The 20159-nt window shown below is 40.0% G+C and overlaps 2 protein-coding genes across 2 annotated transcripts; one reads left to right on the top strand and one right to left on the bottom strand.

Moving 5' to 3' along the window:
- Positions 1 to 8207, top strand: ggt1b (gamma-glutamyltransferase 1b). Its single transcript, XM_030742218.1, has 13 exons — positions 1 to 63; positions 957 to 1130; positions 1359 to 1489; positions 1613 to 1702; positions 1975 to 2167; positions 2256 to 2416; positions 2862 to 3011; positions 3969 to 4105; positions 4605 to 4792; positions 4871 to 4998; positions 5243 to 5355; positions 5455 to 5568; positions 7324 to 8207. The coding sequence occupies exons 2-13, from the start codon at positions 964 to 966 to the stop codon at positions 7468 to 7470; spliced, it is 1719 nt and encodes a 572-aa protein (XP_030598078.1). The 5' UTR covers positions 1 to 63; positions 957 to 963; the 3' UTR covers positions 7471 to 8207.
- A 2647-nt stretch (positions 8208 to 10854) lies between these two features.
- ggt5b (gamma-glutamyltransferase 5b) lies at positions 10855 to 19444 on the bottom strand. The gene is made up of 12 exons (XM_030742219.1): positions 19199 to 19444; positions 16894 to 17021; positions 16700 to 16795; positions 16423 to 16618; positions 14025 to 14185; positions 13742 to 13888; positions 13477 to 13607; positions 13036 to 13220; positions 12857 to 12948; positions 12654 to 12763; positions 12461 to 12571; positions 10855 to 12253 (listed from the first exon to the last, which is right to left on the bottom strand). Exons 1-12 carry the CDS (start codon positions 19369 to 19371, stop codon positions 12104 to 12106), a joined length of 1680 nt encoding a protein of 559 aa, XP_030598079.1. The 5' UTR covers positions 19372 to 19444; the 3' UTR covers positions 10855 to 12103.
- Positions 19445 to 20159: the final 715 nt, after the last annotated feature.

Here is a 20159-nt window from a genome sequence, read left to right as displayed (position 1 = left end):
AGCAGATTGTAGGCAAATCCACATAGCAAACCACCTGCTGCTGAGGCCCCGTGAGGAACTTAGGTAAGACAGGTGATTGATTCATATCTGAAGAATGGGGTAATTCACAAGTTTGTGTTTTAGTTCTTGAAATAATTTTGTACGTGAGGTGTGAAAACAGATGATAGCGTTGTGTAAATAGTCAGTTTACAGTAATATGCACAAGTATTAATTGTGCTGAACTGTTTTATTTATTTGACAGAGCATTTCAGGTTACAATTCCCACCTGTTGCAGAACCAAAGTACTAGAAATGGATTTCCATAGGTCTCTGTACTTACTGTGGCTATTGTAATAAGTAATATCATAGAGCATTAGAAATACTGTACCAAAGACTTAATAATTCTTCAAATATTTTAATCCAAACTAATTTAGGTGACCTAGACGGGATTACATCATGAGTGTAGTTGTATAATAATTACTAGCTTTCTAAATTATTTACCCAAGCCACTGGACATGTTTTTTTGAGTATTTTTTTTTTTTAACTGTGAGGTGAACGTCCCCAGTGGAGTGGAGTGGTGACACCATTCCTCAGTTTATCACTATCGAAACACTAAGCTGTCATCAGGATGTTTTGATTGCTACTTAATGTATTTTCTTTGCTAAATCATGTCTCCTCAAATAAATTAATAACTGTGCAGCCTAAATGATTTTCTGAACAGAGACTATCTGAATTATTTTGATTTACAAGCTCTTTATGTAACTCCTATGTAATATATGGTGCAAGTCATGTTTAGTATCATATTGCACAGCATGTGGGGCTAATACTGCATTTTTAAAACCTGCATTGATTCTACTGCAGTGTTTTGCATGTTTCTGTTGCTTGTTTAAGTTCAGCATTGTGACTTTTAAAATGCAAACCAAGTCCCCCCACCCCTCTTTTCTCATGTATTAAATAAATTATTTATGGCATTTGAAGTATAAAGATGTCCAAGAAGAAAATAACTGCGGGACTGGCAGCGCTGCTGCTGGGATCTGCAGTTACTTTTGTGGGTGTCTACTTCGGTGTGGGGAGAAGGGAGGCCGCACATGAGAGGTGGTACTCTAAGGCAGCAGTGGCAGCAGATGCTGGACCATGCTCAGAGATCGGCAGGTAAGATCTGTCTACAAGATATTCGGGAAACAGATTTACTTAAAAGCAGAAGGTAGCACATACTCGCCCTGAGGCGACTGTTTGCTGTGATTTGAAGCTATATAAATAAAACTGAACTGAGTTGAAAACTGCATTTATTTCTGCATTTGCCTCCTGAGCATCTTAAGATCTTAACTGTAAAATCTCCACCACTCTTTCCAATTGTATTTATTTTTTTATTAATCCCAGAGACATGCTGATGAAAGGGGGGTCTGCTGTAGATGCTGCCATAGCTGCTTTATTGTGTATTGGACTGATGAACGCTCACAGCACAGGCATAGGAGGAGGGCTTTTCTTCACCATCTACAATGCAACAACCGGTAGACCTTCACTCTTAAATGCATTTTACTCCAAATACTCTCTTCTTACCTTCTCACTAACACAACAGACCCATACAGCTTCCACATCATCAAGCCCCTAAATAATTTTCCTGATCTGCACAGGGAGAACCGAGACCATTGATGCCAGGGAGATAGCACCCCACAATGCAACACAAAACATGTTCGGGAACAGCACAGATCTATCCCAGCAAGGTAATGTTTAACCAGCACTATCTGACATGGACATGAACTGAGGGAAGCTATTGTTAATGGCTGATGACGTAACAAAAGAGAAAAGGGTGACATAATATTTTCTTAAATATTTCAAGCTGAGGAATAAATAATTAAACAAACTTTTTGTTTTGTATTTTATTCTTATTCAAGAAAACACATAAATAATAAAAAAAAAAAAAATTGGTGTCCTAAAATAATGTCTTTATGGCGAATGAGTTATGTTCTGTTTCCCTGCTCTTTGTGGTTATTAGGAGGGCTGTCAATTGCTGTGCCAGGGGAGATTCGAGGTTATCAGATGGCACACCAGCGACATGGAAAACTGCCTTGGAGAGACTTGTTTGTGCCAAGCATTAAACTTGCAGAGGAAGGATTTCCTATGGGTAGTGCACTTGCCTCAGCTGTGTCCAAAAACAAGGAAAAAATCATGAAGGACCCAGCCTTGTGGTCAGAAGAAGTGAACAATACCAATAAAAACTGTGTGATTATTTAGACAGTGACTAAAACCCTTTTAAATGATGTTCTCTTCTTTCAGTGAAGTTTTTTGCAACAAAAATCATGACATCCTCAAAGAAAAGGAAACTATTAAATTTACCAAGCTTGCAGCAACCTATAGGAAAATAGCCGAGGAGGGTCCTGATGCTTTCTACAAGGGACAGTTGGCTCAGAACCTTGTGGCAGAAATCCAGGCGGCAGGTACTATTTTCTTAATCATCCACGAGATATACTGCTTAAGTTAATAAAACATTTTTAATTAAATGGGAAAATGGATGTGCATAGATTTTAACCTACTGTTTAGAGGCACATCTATAGAAATTCATCTCTCCTCAACATCAGGACTGAACTGATTTCAGACTGGAAGCAAATACTCATTCTACTAGTGCTGGCAGTCGCAATAGTGACTTTCCACATTGCAGCAATTTCGGCAGATAAGATCATGTTTCCATACCTAGAAAACCTGATATATATATATATATATATATATATATATATAGTCTCCATCAATAGTTTTTATGCATAGTCTTTAAATAACTACCACATACACCTCTCTGCACATCTAATTTTCAGGGTAAAGAGGATTTGTATAAAGCAGTAGTTCTGTCCAAGTGTGCATTCACAGTGTTTGTCAATCTGTGTTTAGGCGGTATCATCACAATGGAGGATCTGAAGGATTATGTGCCTGTCTTGGATGAGAACCCTTTAAGGGTGAACGTGGGGGAGTACACCATGGTTGTTCCCAATGCCCCCGCTAGCGGCCCTGTGCTCTCGCTGATATTAAACATCTTGAATGGTAAGCCTTGATGCTTCGTCCAAAAAACATCCCGAGTGGGAGAGAATAAGCTTTTATGTGAGTTGCCTTCACTTCACCAGTCAGTCTTACAGAAAAGACTCTACATGCTGATCTGCTGTGCAGTAAATCGCTTCAATCTCACTTCAATAAAAAGCCCCTTTGACTTATTGCTACCTAAGAGCAGCTGGAATAACAGTATAAAAGCACAGCTCTACATTTGTAATGCTTTTCATTAAATTGTCATAATGATATGGGATAACTTGGAACACACACAAAAAAATGCTGCTCTAAGGTGGAACAACCTTCCTTCTTTGTGCATTATTTGTCCGTTTTAACTTATGACTGTTGATTGGAGAAACCATAATATCCAAAATATTGGTCTGGGAAGATTCTGCCTTTCTACTTCAGCTACTTTTCAGTACAGTGACAATCTCTCCTTCCAAGGATTAAAACCCAAAACTTACTTCTAAAGATATTCCTTTCCTTTCACTGCCCACCCACTCACTGTGTCCTCCCTGCCTCACACGCTCACACTAATCTCACTGCTTCATCTCTAATTGGACAGAGTTGAGTGGTGGAGGCTTCACACACACACACACACACACACACACACACACACACACACACACACACACACACACACACACACACACACACACACACACACACACACACACACATTTTCACATTTCACTGTCCAAAAACTTTCATCCAGCTGATTTACCATGACTCCCACCACTGTCAGCTAAAAGCCATTAGACCCAGACTCTGGCTCCCTCAGCCATCTCCCTGTTTCCTCGTGTGGGTGTCGGCCCCTGTCTGATCACAGGACCTTTTTAGACTAAATAAAAGCACAGGAGTGCCCTGCATTTTGTGTCTCATTTCCTACCTGAACCACCATCTGTGGGTGAGGCTGTGGTTTAAATAAAATGGTAATTTTTGTTGTATTTTCTACAGGCTACAACTTCACCTCAGATAGCACGGCAAGCACTGAGAAAAAGATCCTAACCTACCATCGCATTGTGGAGGCCTTTCGTTTTGCTTACGCAAAGAGAACCTTGCTTGGAGATCGGATGTTTCTCAATCTCACAGGTGTAAGGTTATAGATTATGTCGCTAATGTCTCTGCTCAAAACAAATTTAAATATTAAAGGAATTTCTGCTTTGGTTCTTGACATGATGAAAAAAAAAAAAAAAGGTAGCATATTGCAAAAAAATAAAGTTACAAAGTTATTCATCAAACTTTGACATGAGCAGTCACTCTAACATAGTGAATGCAGCTAATCATTCACTGCTTGAATAGGGAAAAACAAAATTAGTCTGTATGTCTTCCAGTTTTCCAAACTTGTATAGACATCAAAACCAGACAACAACAAAAAGACTGTATAACTAATACCTGGTTATTGCTTTCAAACTATAAACAAACCCACACACTACAATCTGAAAACAGACAGCTCTCCTCCCCTCTGTTTAACCCATTACCTGTGACCTGTGATTGGCTCAAGTCTGTGATCATAGCCAGAATTTCTATAGAATTTCTTGGACACATTTCTTGGTTTTTCACATCTATATTCATAATCTTTCTCCCCCAAAGCTCATCCAGAATATGACCTCACAGTCGTATGCCAATGCCCTCCGTGAAAAGATTACCGATGAAACCACACATCACATGAACTACTATGAGCCAGAGTTTTATCTGCCTGAAAACTACGGGACCTCACACCTCTCTGTGGTAGCTGAGGATGGAAGCGCTGTGGCTGCAACCAGCACTATCAACCAATAGTACGACTTCCTAATTGAACACTTTACAGCGGTGTGTGCAACTTGGATGATATCTTACTGGTTATAGTTTTTCTGCAGTTTCGGCTCCAAAGTTATGTCGAGAACAACAGGGATAATTCTCAACAACGAGATGGACGACTTCAGCTCGCCATTAATCAATAACAGCTACGGTGTGCCTCCTTCACCGAGCAACTTCATAAGGCCAGGTAATATCACGACCAACACACTTGTACAAACTGAGAGCACAGATGAGCTTTTCAGTGACAGACTGATTAAAGGTCATGCAGATGTCAGCCTGGTGTCAACCACAAAAAGTGGTTGTTGAAAGATGTTGTGTCCATGTAGATGAATCTACTGTGATACAGAGTTGTTAGGCATTCACAAAGTGGAAAATGAACACATGGTTTTATTTGACCTCATCAATATAATCAGCACATTCTTTTAAAAAAGGGAAACGACCAATGTCTTCAATGTGTCCAACGATCCTTTTTGACAAATACAACAAACTGAAGATGGTGGTCGGAGCTTCAGGAGGAACAAAAATCACCACCTCGGTCGCTCTGGTAAAATGCACGCTGATACCTCTGTAAAGCAGTCATTTGTACTCATTAAATATCAAAGCTAATCATTAGCTTCTTTTCTATTTAATGCCTTTTTTGTAGGTGATTCTTAATGCGCTGTTCTTCAACTATGATCTGGAAAAAGCTGTGTCAGATCCAAGGATCCACAACCAGCTGAGTCCCAACATTACCGTAGCAGAGTTGGGTTTTAAGAAAGTGAGTGTCACAAAAAGTAAACACTGATGTACGCAACTAACCACACGGTAGTGTGGCGTGCAGGGAAACAATTTTTCATCCTCAACCCTGACAAACACTGAATACATAAACTAAAGCCATGGCTAACACTGGGGACAATGTTCATGTTTAACTTCATAGATTAAAAACAATGCAGCAGGGAGGGAGGGAATAGTTGTACTATGGCTAAAGTATGCTAATGGGCTCATTTGTGGCATATTATCTTGTTTCACCTCTGCTCACAAAATGTAGGAAAATACTTCAAACTGAATGCAGGATACAAGAGACCAGAACAGGATTGCAAATGTTCAACAAGTGCTTATTTTAAAATATGCGGGGGTAAGCGGTGACTCCTGAGTCCTTTGTCCAGCAACCTGGAGCCAAGGAGCTGAGGTGGGAGATAAGGGAATGGCTGAGCTCAGCTGATCCAGAGCGGAGTGGTAAAGCTGTCATGCACCGCTGTGGCAGGCAGGTTGAGGATCCCAATGCAGACTCAAGAGACAGGGTTAAACTCAGAAGCCTTTATTGCTGCAAAGCAAAATCTAAACAAAGCTGTGCGGGGCCAGCAGAACTGACTCTGAAATGAACACGGACAGGAAAGCACACAACAGGTGGAAGATCAGTGATAATGACACAACAAAAGGACAAGAGGAAGACTGAGACAATAAATACACAGTGGGGTAATGAGGGAACAGACAGCAGGTGGGGAGCACAGTTGAACGTGATCATGGAAACAAGCCAAGGAATGTAAAACTAAACACAGATCACAGCAGACAGAGACTGACAAAGTAAAACAGGAAGCAACTGAACACGGAGACAAGAACGCAGACTTGACACAGGAGGCAGGCACATGATTAAACATAAACACAAAGAAACAAGACACATACACAAACACAGAGAGAGAGGAACCAAACTCAGCAACAAAACTGAAAACACGATTAAACATACTCAAATGGAAACTAGAAACCAAAACTAGAGATCACAAAATAATGAGACAAAATTTCTAAACACAAGAACACTGGGCAAAAGGTCCAGGACTGTAACAAAAGCAAGATGGTGTGGTGAAACGCAACTGGAGCAGAAGTAGTTTAGAGGCAGGAACGAGGCTGGTACAGAAGAAGAAATTACAGCTGATTTAATGATTGTAGAGCCCAACTCCCTCCTGTAATCAGATTACAAAGTGAAGATAAGAAGGGAGGGAGGAAGAGAAGGTGGATGCTGAGGCAGTAGTATTTTTTTTTTTACTATGTATTTAAACTTTGTTTTGAACTTACCAATAACCCACGAATCACTAATCAATCGAGACCTCTCAGAATTCTTCTGTTCTATGAGTGTATATGCACACAGTGTAAATACCAAATGAAAGAGCAGAAAGTTTTTTAACACTATCACATGATGTGAAAACAGTGAGTGCTGGACCAAAAACACAAATCCAAAACAGACGGTTGGTGAACTTTACAGACGGCAAACATGAGATGATAAATGGAGGAAACCAGTAGATTTGATAAATACACGACAAAACGTAAAAAATACAGTGCTTAATAAAGACTGATAAACACTTACATGTACACTTCATAAGTACGCTGCATAAAGTCTTAAAATAGGCTCATTACTCTCATGCAAAAACAGCACTGTTAATGCATGCCACACAAACAAAAGCACATCTTTACATGGCACACCTATTCAGTTCCTGTGTTGAGCCTAAAATGCATCCTCACTTGTGGTTTGGTTTCGCAGAGCGTCCTGGATGGTTTGAAGAGGAAGAACCACGAGACAGAATTCCTCAACTCGATGGGAGCCGTGGTGCAGGCGGTGCTTCGTCACGGTGACAAGCTGTACGCTCAGTCGGATTCTCGCAAGGGGGGGTATGCAGCAGGATACTGAAGTCATGAACACATCTTATAACGCAAAGTCATTGTCGGTAGTGTGAACCTTGAGACTAGTGAGACTACCTGAGAGATTAGAAAGTTAATAAAGATCCAGCAAATGTAGGCACTTGTCTTGGGCACTGCTTGTTTTGTACTGCGTGTACATAACAGCTAGTACCAACTGTACAAACCTGCATTAGAGTAGCAGTTGTACTTTGAATCGCAGTGCCTCAGCTGATTCCTCAGAACTTCACATCATCGCTTGATCTACTGAACACAATGTAAATTATTGAATGTTATTTTAAAGTGCAGCTCAGCTGTTCTTCTTTTCTTTTTTTTTTTTGAATATGAAAATAAAAGTAGCAGTAAATTTAAAAAAGGGGAAAAAAAAGAAAAGAAACGCAGCCGATGTACATGAATCTATTTATGAAGCACTAATCGTTAGCTGTGTTAAGCTGTTTCCTGTTATTGTTTTGATGTGTCACATCCATAAAACTATGAGAGTGAACTCAAATGACCGAAAGCTGTAATGAGGGGCTGCGACGCCTCAGGGTCAAACACTATTTAAGAGCACACAGAAAACAAGTAGTAATATCCCAGAGTCCCAAGTTCAGTGAATTTTAACAACCTCTTTAAAACATTACAGCTGTTGCTGTCTGCTGTCACCTTCTCCTCAAGACTGTTGAATTATAGATCCATTTTTTTTTTTTGCTATCAGTGACTGGCTCACGTGTAATAGAAACAGTATTTTAACACACCTACCAGACAAATATTCATTAAAAATAAAAATAAGTAAATTACAACTTTTCAACTTTCCTGGAGCTTTATTTATTTATTTATTTGCATTTAAACATCATTTCACCAAACTTGGATCATAAACTGTGTTTACAAAGTGAAGCCATGATGCCGTCTTGCTGTTTTGACACCAGAGATAATAAAGTGAGGGACGGATCGGATTAAGATACCGAGAGACTCTGTGCACTCATGGGTTTGCAAATTGTCAGTCACCTAACCTTGTAACCTAACCTATTATATTATTTATTAGACTCTAATTGGAACCATAAAAATGAACAAATTACAAAATGAACATGATCTTGCCTCAAATTTAACATGCGAACCAGGAACTGACACATCAAGTGTTCACTGGTCAGGAATCAGGTGAGGTGTTATGGGGCTTTAAGCAGAATTTGATTAGGTGCCCTTGCCCCCAGTTAAACCAATCACCTACCACCCACCCGAGCACCATTAATATTAACTATATATTGTCCATGTTTAATTGTCTCTGCATTGTACATCTAAGACAGCCATTACCATCGCTTACTAGTGTGCTGGAAAGTAATGAAATAAACCAGCAGTAAAAATAGGTTACAAAAAAAAGTTAACTGTTTCAGTTGCTTTTGAAATGTGCAAGCATGTTTACGGTGGTTGTAAACCGCTCTCCGTGGGCTCTCTGTTGGCAAATACGTTCACAAACAGACACAATCATGGTAGCATACATCAAACATTAGTCTTCTCATGCCTCCGGTAAGCTGTGATCAAGTGATCAGTAAGGTTGTTTTCCCATGGACTTAGATATTTACATACTACACAAGAACGCTGAACAGGTTCAGACAGCCTGCTCCTGTCAGGTAACGCAGAGCTTCAAGCTTCAGTACATTAAAAAAAACAAAAAAAAAACATCTCCGTCCTCCACAAGTTGATATAGAAAAATTAGAAATAGAGACCAAAGTTGCTTTTTGTACCAAGTGTAAACATGTTGACTTGCTTTTAGAGCCAGCCTCAAGTTCTTGGCTTCATTTTTCAATCTGGAACTTGATGTTTCTTAGCATGCATACAGTTACTATTTAACACAGCCTACAGTTACTGTACAGCTGAGGTGAGGTCGTTTTGCAGATCGTTATCCTTCACTAAACTGCTGTTGGCACTCAAAGCAGGCTAATATCGCCATGCTTATAAATACCAGAAAAATACACAGTATTGTTTTTCACGAACCCGCTCAAGGCTGAACAAAGGATGTACTTAAAGTTGTTTTATTTTGCATGTATAAAGTTTTAAGTCTCCTGCAGGAGGAGACCCATCCACTGAGGGTTATGATTTAATGTCTGCATGTGTGTTTGTTAGAGTGAGACTCATTCGCATTGCAATATCCACATTGATGCCTGGATTCTTTGATGTATGCCTCAGAGAGCAGATCATTTTCTCTATGTTCCTACATATGCAGGCGCTCACTGAGCCTGACCTGATTTGTGATTTTTAAAAAAATATATTTTAAAAGAGGATGCTCTGTGTGAGTGAGACTATGCCATGCCACTTTTTTTTTGTCCTTTGCCTGGATTGTTGGTCTTCCTTGTATGACCTCTAACCTGGCATCTCAGTTATGGATTTTAGACTTTTATCTTTCACAGTTATCCTGTGTTTGGGTGCTCCCTCCACTGTGAACCATTACAATGTATTGGTAGTTTTGCCTTTAGTGGAGGGAGCAGGTAGAGAGTTACAGGTACTTGGGAGAGACTGCAACCACATTGTGTGTATGTCAGTATTACAGTTAACATGCCAAAAATTTTACATTTATTTGTGTTACCTGCAGTGGTTACAACTGCTCTGGGAAGAAGCTGAACGCCAAAAAAAAAAAAAATCTCATCACAGAATCTGGAATTTTCCTTTAGGGCCCAATTAAGCAAAGTCTCACTTCCACATATTAACTTCAGAGTTACGCAATGCAGGGAGAGCAATTTACTAACACTTTAGGCAAGAAAAGAAAATCTCAATTCTCTGTGAATATCAGAGTCTACTGTAGCTTTAATTTGATTCGCTGCCTCGAATGGCATTGTGACAGATATATATATAATGACAAAAAATTATGTAATAAAAGAACTACTGTTGAGATAATTTGCCTCATCAAGGGACTTGTGAGTGAAAGTGTGCCGAGTCATCACAGGATTATTTAACTGCTCTGCTCTGAGTGAGAGGCCATTAGCGGAAAGACGATTTCTGCACACTTTAAAATGATGCTCACTTTAAGTGGTTGTCATTTATACAACAAGGGCAAGATCATGACATTAAAGTAGCAAAGTTGCAACTTACCCAGATTAACTCATTTGTCATACAACAAAGACAGCGGCCCTTCACACAGAGTCAAATTTGCATGTTCTCATAATTCTCATCTAGTGCTTCAAAGGAGAACGGAGCTGAATCCACTTAAGAAATCATTACTAATTCATAAGTTTCTCGACTGAAACATATCTCATTACTGCTTTCTTTGTTCCAGCGCTGCTCTGTATAAAAGTGTAAGGCAAAATTATTCCTGTCATACTATACTAACAACAAGGAAGACACGTTTAAAGAAATGCAGAAAAGTGATTGGTTGGACAAAGAAATGCAGCGCTCGGGGTTTGTGGTTTATAAGAATTTTTATTACAAACAATACAAAATATGTTCACAAAACATTAAAAAAATACAAAATATTTAGCGTGTGTTAAAATATACTTCCTTTTTTTATAGGTTAATTTTGGACTTATAGCATGGGCTCCAATCTGAGTAAGATTGTTTCATATAAAGTTAAATCTTTAATGCCACAGTAAAAGTTGTCTGTTTGGGAAGCTGCCAATATACCAGTCAGGCTGTCACATTAAAAATTTTAAATGGCTCATCTTTAGTAAACATTTCTTACACAGAATAAGAAATATAAAACATTCAATGATAATTTGATTTAGCAGACACACACACACACACACACACACAGTACGCACTGGTCCTACAGTTCATGGAGGCAAATGTGAGCACTGCCCCTGTTGGTCACATCACCTTAAAAAATGTTTTCATTTCAGCTTATCTCCAACTTTCACTGAGTTCCGGGCACACATAAGCAACACTAAAAGCGTCATCATCCTCTATGACAACTGTCATTGAGGCTAGTGCTATAAAAATGTTGCAAACATTCAAAACACCTTAAAGACCAGTTTCTTAGATGAATTTTGTCCTAAACGTGCTGTAGTTGTGCACATAGTAATTGCATTCTTATCTGTTTTTATAGGAATTTTTCAGTGATTGCGTAAAAAAAAACAAACAAACAACAACATACAAAAAATTCTCAGCACCTGCACAAGGTGGAAAAGTTGAGACATGGATGAAAGCAAAGTTCACAGGAAACAGTCTGTCACATTTATTACATCATCTCAGGGCACTTTACTGCAATATCGTAATGGCACTGGTCTGGAAATTAGCAGTGCATGTGCCTATTTTCTAATATTTGCATAGGAGTAGCTGACAAAAATATTAATGAAATCACCTTTTTGGTTATTTGCTGAAAGATTCACCTCTAAATAATCTGAATTGACTGGATCTCACCACTGTTTCTCTACCCAGCTCACTTCTTTTTGTCCACAGTGCCAGCGGTGAAGATTTCAGCAATAACTTTATTATATTGTATTAGAAATAACGGCCAAAAGTTTGAAAATGTGACCCAAGTTATTATAAATTGAAGTCATCCACTAAGGTGAGTAGTTTCCTGATTGCTCCGTTTGGAAAGAGCCACAGCACCATTCGCTCACCTTTTGTTGGCAGTGCTGCAGCACATAGATTACTTTTAAGGCAAAGGGTCAGTTAGTGAAAAGGGCAGATATTAGTGGAAAGGTTACGTGTCCTCATGCTCAGTATCCTGCTGACATTCCCATCTTCCTGCTGTCAGATACAGCCGCAATGCAGCTGTTCTGCTTTTCCACGGCATTGACCACATTTAAAAAGAAGCTCCAGTTCCCAGGCTTGTGTTCAAAACGTGTTGTTAGGCCTTTTATCACAGACTGAGGGTACACAACACACACACACAGACAAAAAATTAATACCACTTATCCTTAAGAGATTACAGATAAATTAAATCTGACTTGTAGGATTATGGCCTTCTAATCTCCTTCAGAATCCATTATTATAGATGATTTTTTTCCCCAATAGATAGTGTAGTGAATTTGAATAATATTAATGGACAGTGAGGATAAAAGGGAGTACTTCACCTTGTCAAAACCAGTCTCAAAATTTACGTTGTTCTCTGAGTCGACAAAGACAATATGCGCACCAATGGCATCTTTCAAGTTCATCCCCAGCCACTGGTGATTTATTATAGACTGCAAGGATAAAAGAACTGTAAGTAAACAAACAAGGAAGCAGATAAAGGGGGAAACACTCTGAGTTTAATTATTGAATTACCAAGGCCATTGCTGTCGTAATCAGGCTTCCTCCTGATCCACCAATCACAAGAATCCCTCCAGACTTTGACTCCAGTATTGCTGGAGCCATTGAGGAGGGAGGCCGTTCGCCTGCGTAAAAATACAGTAACGCCCAATATCAGACAGAAATCACTCTCAGTGATGACATGATGACACATGTGCTGCTCATGCCTGTAACTTTACCTGCCCTCAGTGTGTCTGCTCTCCCGCAAAAGTCAGCCAGCTCATTGTTGAGGATGATTCCTGTACGCTGAGAGTAAACCAGTCCTCCAAATCTAGAGAACAAAAGGCACTCAGTCAGGTGAGGGGGTCGATACACCTTATATTAATGTATTTCCTGTAATAAAACTCTTCCTGCTCACATTTGGTTTATAGTGCTCGTGGCCGAGACTGCGAGGCCATCTTCATCGAGGACAGACACGTGTGTCGTCCCAGTGTGATCTGATGAAGGTGTGACATTGTAGTAAGAGTTGCTGTGAGTCCTGTTTGAAGAAATCATCTTCCTGATGCGATCAATGAAGGTGGGATCAATCAAGTGATGTGCGCACTGAAAGAAAAATATCATGAAAAGCAGAAGACAATTTATATAATATACACCCCGACATAAAGTAGAAGTGATATTAAACAGTAATGAGAACAAAACAATGGGCTGAAAGACACTAAAATCCTTAAGAGAACTGTGGGAGATGGCGTAGTTGTGCAGAATACATCATCTTTTATGACTGTTTGAACAATTAAATTTTTTGCCCTTTTATTAAAAATTTCCCCATGAATACTAAGAAAAAGAGATTTCAGATTCCAACCTTGGTGTTATTAAACTTTGGATCACATATGCACTTTCTCTGGCCATTAGCAAATTTAAGTGCCTCTATGAAATGATGATACATCTGAATCTTCTTGTCACCAACCAGGGAGTTCGAAGTCAGTGAGAACCCTGCAGAAAAATCAGACAGTGACAATCGTTTTAAGAACTTGTGACCTAAGAAAAGTTTTTACTACTATATTTTTATTGGAATTTCATTCAGTTGTAAGAGCAGCTTAGACCAAAAATCACACAAAATGCGAAACCTTCCATGACTTTGAGAATGAAGGCAAGCAGGGCGCCCCCAGCAGGTGGTGGAGGGACATATAGTTTAGCATCTCCCAGAGGAACAGTCCAAGCATCTTCGACCTGCACACGGAATGACTTCAAATCCTCCATGGTCAACTTCCCACCTGAGACAAAAATATAGAACGCGTGTTACAAACTTTACCCCAAATCATTTAGAGTGAATAAAATTAATGTTTTCGTTACAGTTAATTCCTTTTCAAATACAGCCCCTCAGGCTGCCAGTGCTGACACTGCACCAACCTGCAGCTTCTATGTCTTGGATTAAGTCATGCCCTATCTTGCCAGTGTAGAACTCCTTTGCTCCGTGATTTGCAATTGTTTCCATGGTTTCTGCAAGTTTAGGAAACTTTAGGATGTCTCCTGTGCTCAGGACAGTTTTGTTCTTGTGGCATAAAATTTCACTGAAGACAAAAAAACACAAACACAAGCACATACTAAACAAAAAAGGGAAGCAGAGAAAAAGAGACAGAGAGCAGTCAAAACCAAAAACTGATGAAGGGTCAAAACAGTACACCCCATGCATCCTAAGAATATGGCACAGCTGAAGCACTTCTGCAAGGAAGAATGGATCAATATCCATTCTTCCTTCCATTCTTACTTCATTCCCACCAGGATTAGGAATGTTTAACATGTGTGTTTGATAAAGACACTGGACATTAAAATTGCTTCTTAGTTAACAGAGCTTAAGTGTTGATTTGTACTTGTGAAAAAGATGAAGAGCATCTCATTTTTGGGCAGTTAAAGAAGAATATTTGTTTGATTCCCTGCATGTATCTATAGACAGAATAAACTGAAGTGAGATTCAAGCTCTTATATGATTACTGGCATGCTACACTGATATAATTAGAAATTAACACAGGGCAATTACAGTTCAGGGAAATGTTGTTCAGTGGACCCAATAGCTGTTTATCAAGGATCTTTGATTTCCTTGTGGCCTTACGTAGGTGTCAGCAAATTCACAATATTAAACTAAATCCCGAGAAACATCCAAAGCAATCCAAACACAACCGAGGAACCAGGAACTGCACCGAGATGAAAAACACTGACTAAATACACAACACAGAACACGAGATGGAAGTAAAAGCGCAGAAAACCACATGATGAATTACTGTAACCTTCAACATTAAACAGGAAGTAAACTGAAATACACGACACAGGGAGCATAAGGGTCATACTCAAAATCTAAGAATTGCAAAATGTAAACAAGGATCATAAAAACTGACTCTGCTTTTCATCATACAAAACTAGACCTGTCACTGAAAACTCATTGCACTTTGGTATTATAAAAGGCAACAGCAGAAGAGTAATTTTCATTATTGCATCCAAAGTACCCTCTCTACTGGTCTTGATCATAAAAACTTTAGTTGTTTTCAGTTTAGAAGCTGTAGGATCAAATGATCAATCAAGGCATAAAAGCACAAAACATGCAAATAAAAAGCTTCCAGGCATTTCTAACTCTGAAAAGGGAGATAACAGCCGCTCCAGCGCCTGACTAATCACCATATCTGTCATCAGTGCACTGCACCAGGTGAGACCCTGGATGCATTAGGAATGCAACACACTGACCAAATGGCACTGACATGAAATTAATGCCCCCTAAAAGCACTGCTGAAACCTCAAAAGTACTAAAGTGTATATCAGTGACACCCAAATCAAAAGAAACTCTGCATAACGTTCAGCCTAAACAAAACTCATTATTGACCCTTAACCTAGAGCCGAGCATGTGTCTCAAACACCCACGTACACAAAAATGTACTCAGTTCATCAACAAGACCAACCCCTCGTAGAGAGTGAGCCACTGGCAAACACAAAGATAATTCCCTTTTAGTGAACACACCTTTTCAAAATGACTTGCTCAGCTAAAATCTACCCCCGAAGGCAGTGAGTCAAACAAAGTTTTCCTCTCATCCTCTTTGCAGTGCCCCCATTTTGCACCTCATAATGCAACACTGTTTATAGCTATAAGTGCATGACGTGATTCCGAAAGGTTTCTAACTATGACGTAGTTTCCTCAGAAAAAGGTCTCTTTTTCCAGATTCCCTTCTGTATCGTAAACATCTTAAAACTCTGTTTGTGCACACACTTTTGGAGAGCAGGCCAGACAACCATAAATCAAATGGATTGTTTCACGTTTTCCCCATGAAACCTGATCCCTGGATTTTTTTTTTTTTTTTTTTTTTTTTATGAAAAACCTCTCACAAACATTTTTGGTTGAAGGTTAATGCTACCTTTGCCTCTGAGCTGTTAAATCCTAGTCCTGAAATATCACATTATTAAAAACAGTGTGCACCCTTGTGTCATTAAAATAACAATACTTCACTGAGAACAATAAGCTTGGTGACTGGGCTAAACTACTGTATTATGCAATGTGTAAAGTCAAGTTCTCTGAGTCAATTTTAAACCAAGAGGTTACATAAAACCATCATTAAATTAGTTAAACCAGGGATTTACAGGAGGGCTCTTTGCTCCAGGATTTCTGCAGTGACAGATGCATGAAACAGGCTCCAGCAAGGATTACAAATGCCCTTAGTTTGTTGGGCATCATCAAACATGTGACTTCAAACTGAAAATTTTCTTTGCAAACATTAATTTAAAAAAAATAATCATTTGTTTCAAAGCAGTAAGTGAAAAGCTGTACCACAGAGATGATCCTTGTATGAATTGTTTCACAAAGGGAGTCGCCAGAACTTTTCCCAGAAAGACTGGCAGAGGGATGCCGTCCCTAGCCAGTTTAATTGTTGGCTCGAACAGCTTGGCCCAGGGCAGCTTCCCGTACTGTTCGTGAATTTTCTCATAGCCTCGCAGCTCTCCAGGAATGCCGATCCACTGACTGCCTTCAATGTAAAAGTGGGAAAAGTAATGGAGCTGAATTAGACAAAGTCTGTTCCCAGATATTGATAGCTAAATCTGCCTACCTGTGGAAAGTCTGAATGTAGTGGGACACTCCTTTAACAGGTTTGGCTTTACTGACTGTGGGACAGTCTCTCTGAAGTTGTAGACTTTAACATGCCCTTAAAATAGATGAGAAATTAGAATTAGATCTGTCTAATCAATCACTGATTATAAGAAACACAGTTTTAAGCAATGCATGTGACAACAGAGGACTCACCTGTCTTATTTCTCAGCGTTATTATAGACCCCCCTCCAATCCCCATGCTCTGAGGATTGACCACAGATGTGCACAGGAGAGCTGCAATGGCGCCATCTACTGCTGACCCACCCTGCTGAAGCATGTTCCTGGAAGATAATTTTGGCTGTATTTATGGGAAACTCACATTTAGTCACCGATTACACTAACACTAACTATTCACCCACAAACACTGTTCAGCTCTTTTAGCATCAGGCTGAAACTTGGGGATCTATTAATTAAAGACGTCAGTACGGTGACGGCTGCCAGTAGACATGTTGAAACCACATCCTGTTGTTTGAGGTCGGCCTCAGGTAACATACCAGGAAGTCGCTGACCATAATGGTGGTGGTGTTCTTTTTCTTTCTCTCTGTGTGTGATTAACCTGGCACTTAGAGGATGTAACTCAGTTATGCGACTAATTAATTCTGGATCTGAAAAGCCCTCAATGGGTCTTTTCACCAGCAGGCTGGCGTGGGATCAAGGGTAGTCACTGAGCGACAGGAGAATGCAGTCTTGGGAATGTTTTGGTCTTGATGCGGTCAGACCAGAGAGTCAATGGGATCGGACAGAAAGTAAGAGGCAGAGGAGGCAGCAAAAGCAGCTGTCGGTGACACATCGGTCGGGATTATATTACAAACAGAATGCATCACAGCTATTGGAGAAAAGTGAAGAACTGACTTGCACGCAGTGCATCGTGCATCTGCAGCTGGATAAAGATGGGTTATGAAATTAAAAAAGTTCATAAGAAAAAAAAGAGCTGGAAGAGTTTTAAAGGCAGCTGAAGCTGAGATACAACAGTTTGGCTCAGTTGTGATATTCTAGTAGATATAGTTTAGTTAATCCTAATAATAAAAAAAAAGGAATATTTTGAGTTTGATAGAACACTGTGAGTCTATTATTTTCCTCTATGTCCCGACCAAGGTTTAAAAGAGGAAACCGGTCCTTGATCCGCAGTGAATGGTAAACACAAAGAGAAATAAAGATATCCATTTGTCCCACAGCTGCCGTAAAAGAACGAGGTCAGTATTTTAAACAACAACAAAAAAGCTGATGTGGGTTAAGTTTCTGTGATTACGTGAACTTGCTGCCTGTTGGCATTGTGCCCGACGCTTTTACCTGCCTGAACATATTTAATGCGTCGGCTTTGAAGTGGGAAATGAACCCCTTTTAAACTCTGGCAGAGAAAAGGGAGAAATATATCTATCTGCTCCCGCGAACACAAAAACAGGAAAGGTGTTCTCACACCCTAGCGGGGGAAAAAAACATCACCCATTCATCTTCATTTGGAGTTACAGGCTTGATTGATAGATTGCTCGCTCAGCGCAGAACAAATAACTCAACCGCAGAGCATATTAGAGAAAGAGGCCACTCGCCAATCAGAGAGACTAAAATCAGGTACTGAGTTTTTCCTTTTACAGTTACAAGCACAAGTGGTGAGGAGAATCAGTGGCCTGCCTGCTTACTGATCTGCAGGTATTATCTCTATTCTTCACAGCCAATTAAATCTCTTAAACCACTTATCGTATTGCTCAGTTCAGCTTTTTGTTTTGTTTTGTTTTTAAATCAGAGTAGGGAGCGCCAGTCTAACCAGTTTGTGAATTATTTGTAATAAAAGCTTAATTATAAAGGACCCAATATAAAGAGACAGCAACGCCGCTATATAAGCTTAAAAACGGGACTGTCGCAAACTGAAACATCCTAAAAGGAAAAGGTGATGGCAAAACAAAAGAAAAGAACTTCTGCGCCCAGTAAACCCAAACGTCTCCCTGGTATCACCAAAGCAACACTAGTCTCACAGTCAGGAACTCAAAGAAAGCGCACCGCTGCAGCTCTGTGCCCTCAGGGTTGGTTCACACCGAGTGACCAAGTTGCTCTTAAGCAGCCTTTTTACTGTGTGGTGGCCGATTGCTGAGTGCACACTGGCTCCTCTGTGCCTCGGTGTACACTAGCAACTGAGAGCAGCACACACACACACACACACACACACAACACACACACACACACACACACACACACACACACACACACACACACACACACACACACACACACGCAATCCTACTTCATGTAACATGAATAAAAACGTATATAAAATGAAAATAGCTTAAGAACTACAAAAATCAATCAATCAATTAATCAATCAATTATTAATTAGAAAAAAATCTTTCAATTTCTAAAAAGCACTGGGGTCAAGACAAACTGTGGTCAAATTCAGTACTGATTTCTTCCAGCATTAACCACAGTTTCGCTCTATAAATAGGACTTCCAGCAGACCAAACCGTACCTGCCAATCTCCGAGCAAATCTGAGAGTCTGCGGACACGGCCGCACGCTTGTAACTGCCGCTGGGGCATCTTCTGTCCAGGAACGAGGTGAAGCACAGGCACACGATCGCAACAATGCAAATGAAACCGATCAAAATAAAGCAGCACAACATCCAGGGCTTGTATTTAGCCATTTAACTTTCTGGGGAGGAAACTTTGCGCTCAAGGAACTTGCTGCTACTGCAGCCCTTCAGTGTGCGCACACGCTTTCAGTGAGGTGTCTGCCCAATGATCCAAAAGAGGATTACCCTCCTCCCTCCCTGCGCCAGCCTTCTGTATGAAGTAAACTGAAAGTGAATAGAGGACCGGATGTGTAGAGTGACTAGACCATGCAACTATTGTATTTTTCATCCTTCTTATTATATACTATATCCTCCCACATTAAATCTCAAGAATGACTTAGCCATGGCCAAGGTCATTTCCAAAGGGTGGGAAATAGTCACGCCAGGCATTGCAGGCTTGTTCCCGTTTGACTGAGTGATGTCAGTGTCGGTAAATGATCTAGAGATATGAAATTGATAGAAAAATCAGTAGCTTCTCATTTCCCGGTGAAACTCCTCTAAATCCTCTCACCCTGACCCTCAGTATGTGAGAAACTAGAGTTCTACTAACAGCTACAACACTGAACTCAGTGTCAGCGACCCAGTGGAGACAGGGATATTTAAATTGAGATGTCGCAGATTCTGATCTCCTCCACATAAGGACCACGGCAGACTGTTGCTTCTTATTTTAATTTTGCTACCTTTACTGATCTCTGGTTGGTAAGACATAAAATAGGTCATTGTGAGACAAATAAAAAAAAACAACAACACAGAACAAATCTCCAGGGATCTATTTTAAACTCCAACCCAAGTCTCCCTGACGTCTGTTTCGCTGCCTCTCCCTTTCTCTGTTGTGTCTCTGTCCTGCTCTTCTGAACCAG

This window comes from Archocentrus centrarchus, chromosome 12 (assembly GCF_007364275.1).
Source record: "Archocentrus centrarchus isolate MPI-CPG fArcCen1 chromosome 12, fArcCen1, whole genome shotgun sequence".
Taxonomy (NCBI): domain Eukaryota; kingdom Metazoa; phylum Chordata; class Actinopteri; order Cichliformes; family Cichlidae; genus Archocentrus; species Archocentrus centrarchus.
The sequence above is the reverse complement of the archived record's forward strand: the minus strand, read 5'-3'. Positions and strand labels throughout refer to the sequence as shown.